The 15927-nt window shown below is 40.1% G+C and overlaps 1 protein-coding gene across 1 annotated transcript in view; it reads right to left on the minus strand.

Annotated features, from left to right (window-relative positions):
- FNBP1L (formin binding protein 1 like) overlaps window positions 1–4130 on the minus strand; it is a 99712-nt gene extending 95582 nt beyond the window's left edge. The window contains 1 exon segment of the mRNA XM_037906732.2: window positions 4006–4130. Coding sequence (XP_037762660.1) covers window positions 4006–4029 — 24 coding nt within the window. The 5' untranslated portion in view covers window positions 4030–4130.
- Between the last annotated feature and the right edge of the window lie 11797 nt (window positions 4131–15927).

Consider the following 15927-nt stretch of genomic DNA (forward strand, 5'->3'; position numbering starts at 1 on the left):
TACTGAACTGAGCATGAGGTCACTAGATACACAGTACACAAATTTAAAATTTAGTTAAATCCCTGAAAAATATATCTGCTTAAATAAAATAGCAGCATTTTTCATCCTATAATAAAATATAGAAGCAATACTTTGTCACTACATGTTATCTTTCATTAGAGGATCTAAGATTTACAAATATTAATTATCCTATGTGAAGTAGATATTAGTCACATTTTACAGATAGGGAAACTGAAGGACAGAGTAATTCACACAAAGACATAAATAGTGACAACTGGATAAGTTGGGAACAGAACCCAAGACCTCCCTACTCCCTGTAATCTGGTCTAACCATCAGACAGTGCATGCTCACCAAGACAGAATGATAAATAATATTTTAAACTCTGTTAAGACAGGTGAATTTAGAATATGCTGCAGGGGTGACCGTAGAAACAAATACACTAGTGAGAATAAGGCTATTAAGGGAACAACACTTTTAAAAATGGATCAGAAAGTTGTAACAAAATATGTGAGCGGGGAAATAAAGGGGATGGAGCAATTTTTTATGCAGTGTGAAGAAAAACTGTAGAAGAAAGTAGTTCTACAGATATGTCAGCTTAAACTAACAAACCTTTTAACTATTTTTAGTTCACATTTTAAAGGAATGTTGTCAAGTAAGAAAAATATACACATATATGTAAGCACTAACACACAACAGGGAGCATTCTGTTCAGCCAATACACACATTTTGGGTGTGCTGAGGTACAAAGTCCAGCAGCATATTTCAGCCCACCCAAGACGTGCATATATTATCCGACACACAAACTTTTCATTTTATTTTTTGCACAGGTGTGAATTCAATTTAGTTATTTGTGCTGTTAATACAAATTCTATATATAAATTGCTATTGTTAATAAAATTACAAGAACTTTCACTTATATTTTTTGCTTTAGTTTGTGAAGGCAGTGTAGCAGCACTGTTAGCCTACTGTTAGTAGGCAATGAACCAATATTATTATTATTTATTATTTTATTATCATTGCGCTTAAGAGCCCTAGTCTTGGACCAGGGTGTCCCATTGAGTTAGGTGCTGCACAAGTACAGAACAGAAAGATAATCCATGCGCCAAACAGTTTTCAATCTAAGTACTGATACCTCTCAAACATGTGTCTTATCTGGAATACAATTCACATGTTACACTATCACATAAACATCCCAACAAATCCCTTGTATTCCATTTAGCATAACAGACCAACTATCACACTGGGGGATAAAATGAAGCAATACTGACTAAACTTCTTCAAACTATAAAGCTCTAACATTTATTTTTCCAGTAAAGTGTTTTTATCAGAAAAATTGTCTCTTCATTCCACACTCTCTTCTTAAACAAACAGATCAGTCTGCACTGCTTTGAATTGTTATCAAGCAGGACCCGTTATCAGCATGGACGCATGTCCTCTGGAATGGTTGTTGAAGATGAAGGGACAGATGACTCTTTAGCACATCTGGCATGTAATTATCTTGCGAAGCCAGCTACAACAGTGCCATGCAAATGCCTGTTCTCACTTTCAGGTAACATTGTAAACAAGAAATGGGCAGCATTATCTCCCATAAATGTAAAACTTGTTTGTCTAAGTGACTGACTGAACAAAAAGTAGGACTGAGTGGACTTGTAGGCTCAAAAGTTTTACACTGTTTTATTTTTGAATGCAGGTGTGTTTGTTTTTTTTACATAATTCTACATTTGTAAGTTCAACTTTCATGATAAAGAGATTGCATTGCAGTACTTGTACGAGGTGAATTGAAAAATACTATTTCTTTTGTTTTTTACAGAACAAATATTTGTAATCAAAAACAAATATAAAGTGAGTACTGTACACTTTGTATTCTGTGTTGTAATTGAAATAAATATATTTGAAAACATCCAAAAATATTTAAATAAATGGTATTCTATTATTAACAATGCGATTAATTGCACAATTAATTTTTTTAATCGCTTGACAGCCCTAGTATATAGTAATCATCATCATAATACCTAGCTCTACATATGGCAGAAGGCATTTAAAATTGGAGAACTGAGCCCTTCTGGGCAGTAGGATTTTTTCCCTAAAATTTCCCACCATTGCAACCACCACTGTGCCATTTGTGGTACCAATGGTGGGCACACTAGTGTAGAAAATGTACCATATCATGTTGATTCACCCTGAACTGGTTTAGACATCATGGTACTTAAAAACACTGGTGGTTACCTGGAGCCCTGTCCACACTAGCAGTTCCTCTACAACTACCATTAGCAGAATTAAACTACTTGTAGTAATGGTGGAAATTTTTAAAACAAAGATGTAGTGTGGACACATAAGAGATGCTACTGTCTGGTTTGCAGCCATGCATTCTTTGTACAAAAAGTAGTATAGGAAAGTAACAGCCCTATACTCTGTATTATGCTGTAAAACTTTAGGCCATTATTATAGAATTGGCAAAGAGTCCTGTGGCACCTTATAGACGAACAGATGTATTGGAGCATAAGATTTCGTGGGTGAATACCCACTTCGTCAGATGCATTATAGAATTGTACATAGTGAGATGACACACCTCAAAATTATTTGCTTGTGGGACTCTTCTTTTTTCAAAAACAGTGAACTGTTCTGACAATTATGTGCCATCAATAGGCATGTATAGAAATAGTCCCTCTCTCTTCAATCCCCCGTTTAAGTAACTAAGGTTCTGAACCCGCAAATACAGGAGAGTAGCTTTACGGATGTGAGTTGTCTCCAAATTCTATGGGACTGCTCAGGTGCCTAAATACACGCAGGATCAGACTTTACTTACATTACTCACTAATCTCTCTTCTTCACCACAGCACCTCCTGCTATCTACTGCTAGCCCATCCCCAGCAGCTCAGCATTCTCTGAATCCCCTGACACAGGATACCAGGCACAACTGACTCACACTAAAAGGGACTGAACAAACTGGAAAGTCCTTTTCACCCCATCCTCGCTCACCAAAAAAATTTGTTTGTTGATATACTGTTGTGGTTCACAAAAGACTACTCTAAAGGCACTTACAGCCATCCCCAATGACACTTTCCCCCAGCTGCCGCTCATTACCATTGCTTAGCCACTGTAGTGATGGGCACTAGAAATTCGGATGCAGCACTCTCCTAGAGTCCCATAAATCGCCACCAAGCACCTATCCACTGCCCAGCACCTATCCTATTCCCAGCCCAATATCCAGCCCCCAACCGTCATGCTATCTCCAATCCCCCTCACTGCCCATCCCCAACCTCCCCTTCCCATCCCCATCCCCCTTCCCATCCCCCTCACTGCCCATCCCCAACCTCCCCTTCCCATCCCCATCCCCCTTCCCATCCCCCTCACTGCCCATCCCCAACCTCCCCTTCCCATCCCCATCCCCCTCACTGCCCATCCCCAACCTCCCCTTCCCATCCCCATCCCCCTCACTGCCCATCCCCAACCTCCCCTTCCCATCCCCATCCCCCTCACTGCCCATCCCCAACCTCCCCTTCCCATCCCCATCCCCCTCACTGCCCATCCCCATCCCCCTCACTGCCCATCCCCATCCCCAGTCCTCCTCACTGCCCATCCCCAACCTCCCCTTCCCATCCCCATCCCCCTCACTGTCCATCCCCAACCTCCCCTTCCCATCCCAATCCCCCTCCCCAGTCCTCCTCACTGCCCATCCCCAACCTCCCCTTCCCATCCCAATCCTCCTCCCCAGTCTTCCTCAGTGCCCAGCCAAGCCCTCTTCCTCCATTCCCCTCCCCACTGCCCAACCCCATGGCTCCCCACTGCCCTCTCGGCCCACCCGCCCCCTCCCCAGTGCTCCCCGCTGCCCACCCCCAAGCGCCTCGGCCCGGTTGCCAGGGGGCGGGAGGGCCACGGGCCTGTCCCTCCTCTCGGCAGCCTAACAAAAGCCCGCCAGCCCCCGGCCCCGCTCCCCCGGGAGTCCCTCGGCAGACTAGGAGCGGGTGAATCCCAGACACAATGAGGCGCCAGCAGCGACTCACCCACAGCTCCGCGCCCCAGCTCATGGCGGCTCCGCGGGCAGCGCAGGCTGACGAGAACCGGGTCCGGGGTGGCTGCACAGGGCCGGGGTCTCCTGGGCGACCGGGGCAGGACGAGAGGTAGCTGCGGCGAGTCAGGCTGCGGCGGCTCCACGGGCTGGGGACAAGGGGAGGGGGAGCCGCGGAGGAGGCTGGGAGAGGGGCGGGCTCGGCTACGGGGGAGGGGAGAGGCCGCCGCTCCCCAGGGAGGCCCAGGGACAAGGTCGGGGCTGCGCTACCTCCTCCCGTAATAGGCCCCGTAGAGGAGCCCTAGCGCAGCCCTCTGGGTCTCACTGTGGGGAGGGGGTCTCAGACGGGGATCGAGGGCTCCTTCCTGGGGACGCGGGGTCTCCCTCTGCCGGGTGGGGGTCTGGCGGTGGAAAGGGGGGCTTCCTCGGGGGCCCTCGCTGGGGAGGGAACGCCCCCCTGGGGAGAGTCTCGCGGGCGGGGCTTTTTACGAGGGGGGTCACTCTTGGGGGTCTCGCTTTAGGGGAGTCTTTTATTGCGGGGGGAGCAGGTCGGGGTAGAAGGGCTATTTCCCAGCATGGGGGTGCGGAGGAGGGGGAAGACGACTCGCTCTCCCGGGGCTGCGCGCCGCTGTTCCAAGGCTTTCTCTGGCAGCGGACAGCTGGCTGCCTGCCTGCCCCTGCCGGCTCAGGAAACCTCCTGCTGTAAAAGCCCGGAAGAAAGAGCCCCTCCCTTTTTCTCCTGTGCTGATCCCGACCCAGCCTGTTCCCAGAGAATCCAGGCAGGGGGAATCGATTACAACCATTGGTTTCTATTTCTTAAACATGGGGAAGAGAGCAAACTAAATGTGGAATAGCCAAGGCAACATGCAAATAAAGGAAATTAAGTGGGATCCGTACAGAAACTTACTGCTGCTGAGTATTGATCTGCGACTGAGAAATTATTTCTGACTCAGTAAGTAAAAATAATACCTGAGAACATGCGTTATGTAATATTTCTTCTTATGAACAAGGAAGGATGTCATTACAGGTACTCATAAAAATCGTGCTATATAGCACCTGACCAAGATGTTCCCCTTAAAGCTTTGTACCTCGGTATAGGCCACACAATTCCCCAAAGAATGACGCAGGCAGGAAAACACTCAGCTTCTAAATCAATATTGCCAACGCAGTTGTATCTGAAAGCATTATTCATCCAACCAGAACTACAGGGAACAATACTAAGGCTTTGATTAGATACACTATTGTGATGCTAAGAGAGACCTGAAAGGAGGAGGAATCTTGCTTTTGACCCCCTTATTTTTATAATTATGCATTAATAGATCCTGAAAAGTCCTTCTTTTAAAGTTTCTTTCTGCTTGTTTTTCACCTTAGAAATGTGAGGTCTTGTTTTACCAATTTTTGTTGGTTGACAAGAATGACTTAGATGCTTCCTTAGCTCTTAATTAAAGGGCTATGTTGAAAGGGAACTGATTTTTATTATAAACAACGAGTTGATCACCAAGAGGCCCTAGGGTTTTTCGCCTTCCTCTGCAGCATGGGGCACGGGTCACTTGCTGGAGGATTCTCTGCACCTTGAAGTCTTTAAACCATGATTTGAGGACTTCAGTAGCTCAGACATAGGTGAGAGGTTTATTGCAGGAGTGGGTGGGTGAGATTCGGTGGCCTGCATTGTGCAGGTCAGACTAGATGATCATAATGGTCCCTTCTGACCTTAATATCTATGAGTCTTGTGGCACCTTAAAGACTAACAAATTTATTAGATGCCACAAGACTCCTCATTGTTTTTGCTGAAACAGACTAACACGGCTACCCCTCTGAAATTTTTATTATGATGGTTTAAAACTTTGTTTTCTGTTAACATCTATTTAACTTAAACATTTGAGAGGAAATGTTTTAAGTTAAAAAGGTGTTAACAAAAAACAAAGAGTTTTAAAAAATCATAAAAATAAATTCCCTTTCAATGAGGTTTCACTTCCTTGGTATATATTTCTACTCTGGCTAACCTGCTAGCTTTCTAGTCATCCGTAGTGTTTCAGGATAGACAAAATCTGAATTTCTAAGGTTAAAAAAGCAGTTAAGAAGAGGTGTGCAGAAACACTTTTCAGGCCTTTGTTATATGTTATCATGAAGCAAAGAGGGAAAAACTTTTTTTCCATTTGCAAGTCACCTTTTAGGTAATGTGCCTAGTTGTCTTGTTTAAATAGGTTTCATCTTATACAGGGACAAAGTTAAGCTTTAATAAGCCTCTGAATTCCATCAACTTTCTTTTTTCAGTAAAGCAAGGAATTATCAAAATAATAAACAGGTGATCTTGTATGAAACATATGTCTCTGCACAGCTGCTATGATAAAGATCATGGGCCAAATTCATTCCTAGAGTAACTGTTTAAATCAGTGACTTTACAGCAGGAAATGGATCCAGCTCCTTGTATGTGTGCAGATTTATGTGAGTGTTGTGCCAGATGTTATGTTCCCTGAAAGCAGGACTGGGGCAATAAAATATATTAGTTTAGATGGAATATATGGGTCCAAAGGGTCAAAGATGTTAACATGACTCTCTCACGGTCCAACATTAAAACAGTTTTAAACAAGGTTCAGAGTTTAGTATATAGAGACCTCAGTCTGCTTAGTACCATGGCAAACACCATTAAAAATCCTTTTAATCTTCTATTAGATACAGAAAAGAAGGAAAAACAGCATTTGAAATGTAAAGTATTAAAGTAAGGCTTTCATTTTAGCAATATCCCTTGCTCCCCTTCCCGTTAGTTGAAGAGAGCTTTTATAAGGACAAAAACCCTTGTTTGACAGTTTCTTAGATGGTATCAAAGATTATGATAACTGACCTTCTGGGTAAAAAAGAAGTTCGTAGATATGATCTGGAGCTGTTGTTGCCGCTATTAAAGTTGTATCCCATTTCATCCCATGTGGTGTTTGTCACCCCTACCTACTCCAGGTGAATCCCAGTGGTACCTCTCTGTGGCCTGGTCAGGTCAGGACATCTTTCAGGATCAGGATGACGAAGGCTGAGGATCGCAGGAGACTATGGGGGTGTCAGTCATGATGTTGAAACTCACTCTAGTAACCTCCATCCATTCTTCTGTATTTCCCCCTCCAATGTCTCTTTCTTTAAGGACCTAAAAAGGAAGCAATGGATGGAATAGCCCATCCCCTCATTATTTTTTCCACCAATTAGGCCTAATATCCGACACTCCAATTTTGGTTCGTTAGTTTCCAGACCCACATTTTCTTGTTTACCAGGCATGATCTTAATGCAGTCCTTGAGTTATATCAGTAGGTCTTTTTGTTTGGACTATTTCAGTCCAATTTTCCCATCTACATTTATTATTAGAGGTTATTATGACATCTTATGAACATTCACGAACTTTTTACAGTTGAGCTCACAATTAGGGTAAATTCAAACAGATCCCTATATTTTAGTCTGTAGACTAAATTTCACACACACACACAAACTTGTGTAGAACTCAGACTGCTGCCTGTGCTTGGACAGTTAATATTTCATCATTTTAAAGTCCTAAATGCCAAAATCCATTTTATGCAATCTGTACTAACTAATAAGTGCATGACAATACTGTTGTGAATAGAGTAGAAAATGCTTATCAAAACTGCATACACGTTTGATGTCCTCAAACACTATTAACTCATTCTTAAAAAATCAAATAATTCAAGATAAATTTGCTTTCACATCTAGGAACATAAATTATCTTTATTAAACTGTATTGATTTACCTTTTTGTTTAGATACAAGGACATGAGAAATATCAACCTTAAAATTTTTATAGTTTTGCACTTATTAAAAAAAATCCTTCAGAAGACAGATAAGTTAATCTATTTCTATGTAAATGCTGGACATTTTGGTTCAGATCCTGAGTAGGTCAAAATGAGAATAACGTGTTCACTTGTATACATTTTTTATCAGATAACTCCTCTTTCAAATTAAGGTCAATATTGTAACTTGTCCCCGTTGTAAGAAATCTTACGGTCAAAGGTAAAAAGGAATGGATAAGCTATTACTTCAGGAGCAAGATTATCAAAACTGATTAGTGACTCTGGGTGCCTTAATTTTGTGTGCTCAGCTTGAGACAACTTGAGGCCCACAATTTTGAAAAATACGAGCTCTGTGATTTTATATATATGAAAGTTACGTCCAGGGGAGGTTTCATCTGAATACTTGCAATAATGTTGGTTGGTTGGTTAAGAGTTGCACATATTTTAAAGTGCTGAACTTTTTTTTTTTTTTTTAAATGGAACTCATGCATAAGAACTAATTAAATATTCCCATTTCAACCTGATATATTTTACAAAAATTCCCCAAAATGTCAGGGGCTTTTCTATTCATATTAATATAACCAGATTTACTGTTATACTGGTGATCTAGTAGTGCTTGGAGCTTTCAATGACAGAATGTATCATAGCTGCAGTCATCAGACACTGAGCTCCTCAGTAGGAAACATTGCTTTCAAGTTGATATTTTCCATTCTGTAGAACCATTTGGATCTCACACTACTACCATCATGCATTTATTAGTTAGTACAGATTGCATACAGTTGTTTTTGGCATATAGGACTTTAAAATTATGAAATAGGGGGTAAAATTGTATACATAGGTGAGATCCTCATCCTTGCTCTGGTTCCCTTCATATCAGGTAGATGGGCCAGAGTGGCATAAAGCCCCAAAGCTGGCTGTTGGAGGATTCCCCCAGTGCAGGCAGGCATCACTCCTGCAATCCAGGTACATAAGACAGCCATAAGGCTGTTTTTCAAGGACCCCCTCACAAGCCTTGGTATAGGGGATATACTAAGGATTGATGGGGAAGGAGCCACAGCATTCAGTGTTACAGAGATTCCAGGCAATGCTGCAACCCATAGTGTATAATTTAAACAGCCCCTCTGGCCTGTATAACTTAATGACAGAGACTGTTCCACACCCCAAAGCAGCCCAGGATCAGGAGGGTACAAAGATGTCTTAAAGCCATCCGAGCCCCTCTCCCTTGGACTGCAAGTTCTGTTCTGTGCCTCTTGGAGGTGCAATCAGTTCTGCAACTAAATTGTATAAACAATTATGGGGAGATTGGATAATCATTAAATAGTCTATGAAGAATTGGAGGAAAGGTGGAGCTCTTCCAAAACTGAGAGACAAAAGCTACTTCTGTGTGTAATTCTTGTATTACATTATTACAGCATTACAACAAAGCAAAACAAATCTAAGATTTTAACAATGCACGCATTATAGGATTAAAAGCTTTATATAAATACCCCAAATAATATAAAGGGCCTACATTTATACAGCCCTTTCCATATTGTGGGATTCTGCAACACTTTTACATCTTTGTGTGTTTGTACACACGTGAATGAATGACCACGAGAGGTTCATGCTGCAAAATTCAAATCCAAAACCTGCATCCTTCAAACACTTAAGTCATGCTTAAATCTAAGCATGTGCTTATTTGTTTTCAAGATTGGGTCCCAAATTTCTATTAGTTTTTGAACATTCCAAATCTTGTAGTATATATTCCAGATATAGAGATTAGATTTATATCCATCTCAAAGATGTTTAGATGCCCAAGTACATTTCACTCTTCCTTGAACCATTGACATTCAGCCACCTCTTCAGTAGAAAACAGCATCTGTTTCAGCAGCACACAGCATCACTATAAAAACAGTTTGACTGTATCCAATTGAAATTACAAGGAATTTTTAGATAGGCAGAAAGTAATTACCCAAACTGAAATTTGAAAAGGACAAACCACCCAAGACCACAAGTGATCAAGACTCTAATTTTAACTCTAATTAAAAAACAAAAAACAAATCCAGCACTACCACCCAATATCAGGCAGAGGCAATAACTCAATACTGACTTAGAGGGAAGTGTGATATCATCAATCAGCCCCTCTTCCAGCATGATCCTATATTTTCCTTGGAGGACTCCTATCCATATACTGAGCCAGGCTCAAATCTGCTTAGCTTAAAAAAATCAGCACCTGAGGACATAGCTGTAAAAGGAGGGAAACAATCCAGTACATCTGTGCTGAATATTGTTAGAAATATGTCTGCCATTAATAAATCATTTAATTTCTGGAATTCCTGCTGACGGAGGCAATTGGTCTCCAGTTTTCTATACTAATTGGCTCTTTCCCAAGGAGTTATTAAATCACATTGTAATGTACTGCAGCAATATATCTCTCTAAATATATTTTAAGACAAGAATCTTTTTTTTAATACCAACCAGATTTTTTAAAAAATTCTCTGCTTAGTCTGGCTGACATGGGGGGAAGTAAATTATAAATGTATGTAAGTAATTTGTATACCTGGCAAAGGCTCCAGGAGACACTCCTCAAATCATATCATTCTGGTACCCACGCAACCATCATTTGCCTTTAATAGAAGCTGGTGACAGTTTGCATTTACCTTTGGTTATTTGTTACAATATGGAAATAGATAATTTTTCTCCCATGGTTGACAAATTAATATAGGTTTTAAAGAAACTTCTGATTTCATTTTTTAGACTGAATTCCACTTATTAAAATAATTATCATGTTTCACTGATTCTGTCCACTTCAGCAGTTGCTGCTCAGTTTATAGCAGTACCTAAGGAAATTAAGTTGACAGAACAGCGATTTGTGTGATTAATTTGGACTAGCAGAGAAACCCCTTTGGCACTCTCTAAAGAGACACTTTCTAAAGACAGAAGACGCTTGCCTTTTCATAGTCTCAGATTTTGCATTTGGGGCTGCCAAAAATGGATGATTAAATCCTGGCTTGATTTGCCCAATTAATTACAACAGAAAAGCAAGATTGCTGTTTATGCCCTTCTAGAACTGGAATTTGTATCTTTCTATAATCAGAGATCATTTTCTTCTTCCATTATATCCCGTCTCTCTTGCTGGATTCCGTTATGGATCCAGTGGATCAAACATATACTCTCCAGGTACTGCCTTCTGTGTATGAGATGCCATTTGTGGCAACCTTTAGTTTCTCTACTGTGTGAAATTGGGATTTTCACTCCTTGCAGACAACTAGGAAATTTCATCCCATTCATGGATATTTAAAACATTGGGTTTTTCTTCTTTATGGTGTATAGAGACAGCATAAAAGGGTTTTTTCCTTGCTTTATTTTTAAATTACCCTTTTAAATGATAATTTGTGGGTGCTTCCTGTTGACAAAGTATAACAGTCTCCTGAGCTAAATTAACATGACGGCTGGTGGCTGGGTGTTTATAAACCCTGGGTGTAGTTATTACTGAGTTAGCAGGGAATTCCCTCAAGCTGTTATTTTCCTGCAATGTGCTTTTCAGCTCTTCACACCTGCATTCTCTGCATGAATACTATAAATCCCTCTGCTTTGACTGGCATAGCCTTTCCCACAACCACCATGGCCTGGCCACCTCCACTCTGAAATCCTCCTCTCCGTGCTACTCCCCTTAACTCCAGAGAACAGACGTACACCTCTTGAGAAATATGCCCTGAAGAGTAATTCCTTTAAAAATAAAATTGTATTTAATATTTGGAGTTGGGTGACAGCAGGCGGCCAGAAGTTTTAATGATCCTGTTTGCTGTGAGCATATGGATGAAGAGCACCAATGCCAATCAACCAATCAAAGCAGAGCAGAGCAGTGCAGTGATTATCCAAATCCCTCTGCTTTCACTGGCTAATAGCTTTCAACCAGAATATAGGGATTTGCATACTGTTTGGATATAGAGAAATGTCTACACTGTAATGATGCAAATTCCAACTGCTGAGTCAAAGCACAGGGGAATGTATAACTGAAGCATGTGCAGCAATGAATCAGTAACTGTACGGCATCCCTGTGTTCTGACAGGCTAAAAAAATTCCCTTTCAGTTTAATCTGACATTTACTGCAATAAATTTAGTAACACAACACAAACATCTACACTATCAAAGGACATATATTTATATGAAAGTATTTTGGCTCATTCACTAGAGGTCCAACTGAAATATGATAAAATACAAGACAGCACAATGGAAAGGTATCCAGTAATACCAGAGAAAGATACTTCCCTTCTAAAAAGTAAAACCCTTCCAGTTATTGTTCTCTAGCAGAATATCAAGTCCAGAAGCAGCTTTATTTAAATGTTATGAAAATGAACTATGCTGTAGATTATCTATACATTTAAATTAACAAATTCAGTTAACTAATAGATTGAAACTGTTAATGCTGTAAGAAATGTACAGAGCTTTGTAATTGTTTTAACAATGAGCTCTACAGAACTCCTGATGGCGATTATACTCCTATATAATTGCACACAATTGATGTTTAAAAACCCGCTGATCAATGTTTTAATTACTCAAGTGACAAGTATCCTAGCTCAGTGGTTAATCTATACAGTGGAACTTTTTAAATAAATTTGTATTTAATTAACATGCTAACTAAACTTCAAAGAGTAACAGGCGGTTCAAGCAGTGATTTTTGCATAATGCATTTCTGAAGTCAGGAGGCAATTAATTATTGTATTGGACTTGACAGCCACCTACTGGCAAATAATGGAATATAAAGGCCTATTGTATTAACACCAAAACAAACAATGACAAAAGAAAAATAATTTCTTGATATAATTTAAGAACAATGGGCCTGACTGTGATCTCATTACTCTAGTGTAAATCAGGTGTAATGTGTAAAAATGGTGGGACCTGAGAAAGGCCCAATCCCTTTTGGTCACTGGGATTGAGCCTCCAAACCCCTACACCGTTGCAGATCCTGTGACTTCTCTTCTTTCCCACAATACCCAAAGCAACTCAATACATAGCCAGAAGTTTTCCTCTCCAGACCCCATTCTAGCATCAAAGAAAGCAGAAACTGACAGTTGGAAAAGTGTCCTCGATGGAAACTTTCTTTGAGATATTTTGTAGGAAATCCACGTACTCTGCATTACAACTGAGAGACAACTAATTTCTCTGTCTTTTGCTGTTATCCCATCAACAGGATAATAGGACTCAGTAAATAAACCAACAGTAGAAACTGAAATAGTGTATAGTAAAGACATACTGTGTACACGGAACTTGTGTATCTCAGTGATCAAAACAACGATCTCATCTAAAGGGATATGCATGTAGCCCTGTCTCTTTGTTAAATCTTGATAAGGAAGCTACTTTGTTATTAGAAATTTTTAAATAATTCCATATAAATAATAGCATAAAAACACAAATAAAATTTGAAGAAAGGATTACAATGGGTTTTTTTTAGGGCTTTGAATTAATACAGAGTAACTCCTGACAAACTCATTATCTAGAGTGGCAGATTAAAATTAAATGAGGGCCAGATAAACCCAACTTTTTGATCTCTCAAACAAATATTGTCCCCTCCCTTCTTCCCTTGTAATTATTCTTCCTCTTGGCTCTTTGCTTCTCAGTAGGGTACTTTCTCTTTCACACATTTCCTCAGGAAGACTGTTCCTCCTCCCCCCCCCCACCCCCCACATTTTGTAGTTGCTCTGAAAGAATTTCATTTTCTCACTGACTCACTGCTACCTTGGGATTGCTCATTTGCCTTGGCCCAGACCCCCAAAACCTAAAGATTTTGGAAAATGAGGCTCACAAAAGCTTATGTTCAAATAAATTGGTTAGTCTCTAAGGTGCCACAAGCACTCCTTTTCTTTTTGCAGATACAGACTAACACGGCTGCTACTCTGAAACAGAGGTTAAGGGTCTGATTCTGCTGCTTAGTTTTTCCCATGTTGCATAATACCATAAAACTATTTCTATAGAAAGGTACTGCTTTACAAGAGAAACGGTGACAGAATCAGGCCCCAAGTGACTTACCAAATGTCAAATAAAGACTCAGTGCAGAACACGAAGTAGAACCTAAGTTTCATGACTCCCAAGTCCACTGTGCCTTATCCAATGAACCACGTTACAACAAAACAAAACCTCAAATGTGAACATTCTCTAACTCAGGATCCATAGTGGAATTTTGTGGTTTGCGGTCATCTCTAGTGAGTATAATTGTTTGCATCTTTGCATCCTGTACATATCATTTTTTGTTTCCCTGTACTGTATCTTGACAGTATTTTGAATTACTTTACTTTATACACAAATTGATTGTATCATATTGTGACATTGTCTAATTAAAATATAACCATGCAAATAATTATTGCTACCACTGTTATATAATTGCAACAAATCTTATACAAAATATAACTCATGCCCAGAAAGGGTTAAACAGCTTGCAGGCTGAATGACCGAAAGGCGACCTTTAAAGACATGTTAAAAAGGTATGCAAATGATAATTAGGGTCATTGCATGCTAAATAAGCTAGAACTTTGAAATGCAAACCTACATTGTTAGGAGTTAGAAGTAATACTAATTGTGTGTATCTCAGAAGCTAGCCATGTAAACAGACAATTCCTTTCTGTCGCTAAAACTATTAATTCAAAGATCAAAAGGGAATACTAACACTTAGATAAATCTTGGGTGAAGTAATGTCATTGTCTATTTGTCCCTTTGAAGTTTGTGATAAACGCCTAATGGATAAATTGCCCTATATTAATTTGTGTAACTAATTACTGGTGGTGTTTAGAAAACAGAAGGTTACATCAAAAGCCTATTGTTTACCCAGGACTGTGCGGTCAAGTGGATGCTAGAACACTGTATAAAAGACAGTTGGATCCTGATTCTGTCATCTCAGATCTGCTTGAGGCTTCATACAAGGGAAGCTTAAGCCATAAGGACTGAGATCCCAGTCCTGAGATGGAATGCCCTGAATAAGATATTGGACATTGGACTATAACCTATGGACTAAATTCTAAAGGAACTCTTTGCAACTACAAAGCTTATCATCTCTGCTATGTTTCAGAGTAGCAGCCATGTTAGTCTGTATCTGCAAAAAGAACAGGAGTACTTGTGGCACCTTAGAGACAAATTTATTAGAGCATAAGCTTTTGTGGGCTACAGCCCACCTCATCGGATGCATAGAATGGAACATATAGTAAGACATATACTTACATACATACATACATACACACACACACACACACACACATATACACACATATATATACACACACATACATACTTACAGATAAGTTGGAAGTTACTATACAAACTGTGAGAGGCTAATTAGTTAACATGAGCTATGATCAGCAGGAGAAAAAAAACTTTTGTAGTGATAATCAAGATGGCCCATTTAGACAGTTGACAAGAAGGTGTGAGGATACTAAACTTAAGGAAATAGATTCAATATGTGTAATGACCCAGCCAGTCCCACTAGCCATCTCTGCTATGTATCTGCACTTCAAAAATTGAACTCATGTCTGTATGTATATTGATCTTTTAACCTATACACTCTCTTTTCTTTTTTAATAGATTTTAGTTTAGTTAATAAGAATTGGCTATATGCGTGTATTTGGGTAAGATCTAGAATATTCATTAACCTGGGAGGTAACGTGTCCGATCCTTTAGGATTGGTAGAACCTTTTCTTTTATATGATGAAATAAGGTTTACAGGAATCCTCATCATATTTGACTTAGGTACCTGGATGGAGGCCTGAGGCTGGGTACTTTAAGGGAACTGTGTTGTTTCGGACTTCTGAATAACCAGCAAGGTAATAAAGAAGCTGTTTTATGCTGGCTTGGAAAATTTAAGTATTGAATTATCAATGAGCTTTGGGATTTGTCTGCCCCATTCTTTGCAGTTCACCCTAATTGAGTGACCTCAGCTGGCCCCCACTGGGACCCTGGTCACACATACTCTTACTCCTTTCTGACCTGAGTAATTAGCTAATTTTCAGGATTTGGTGGTTCATTTCTGCTAGGAGAAATTGAGGGAGTCAGGTGTATTCTTTGATGCCATCTTGTTTACAAGGTTTTACAAAGAATCTGCACAGTCCTGTTTCCCTGAACATATCTGGAATCAAAAAACAGGAAACAGTTTCTTTGCTCACAGTT

This window comes from Chelonia mydas, chromosome 8 (genome assembly GCF_015237465.2).
Source record: "Chelonia mydas isolate rCheMyd1 chromosome 8, rCheMyd1.pri.v2, whole genome shotgun sequence".
Classification (NCBI taxonomy): domain Eukaryota; kingdom Metazoa; phylum Chordata; order Testudines; family Cheloniidae; genus Chelonia; species Chelonia mydas.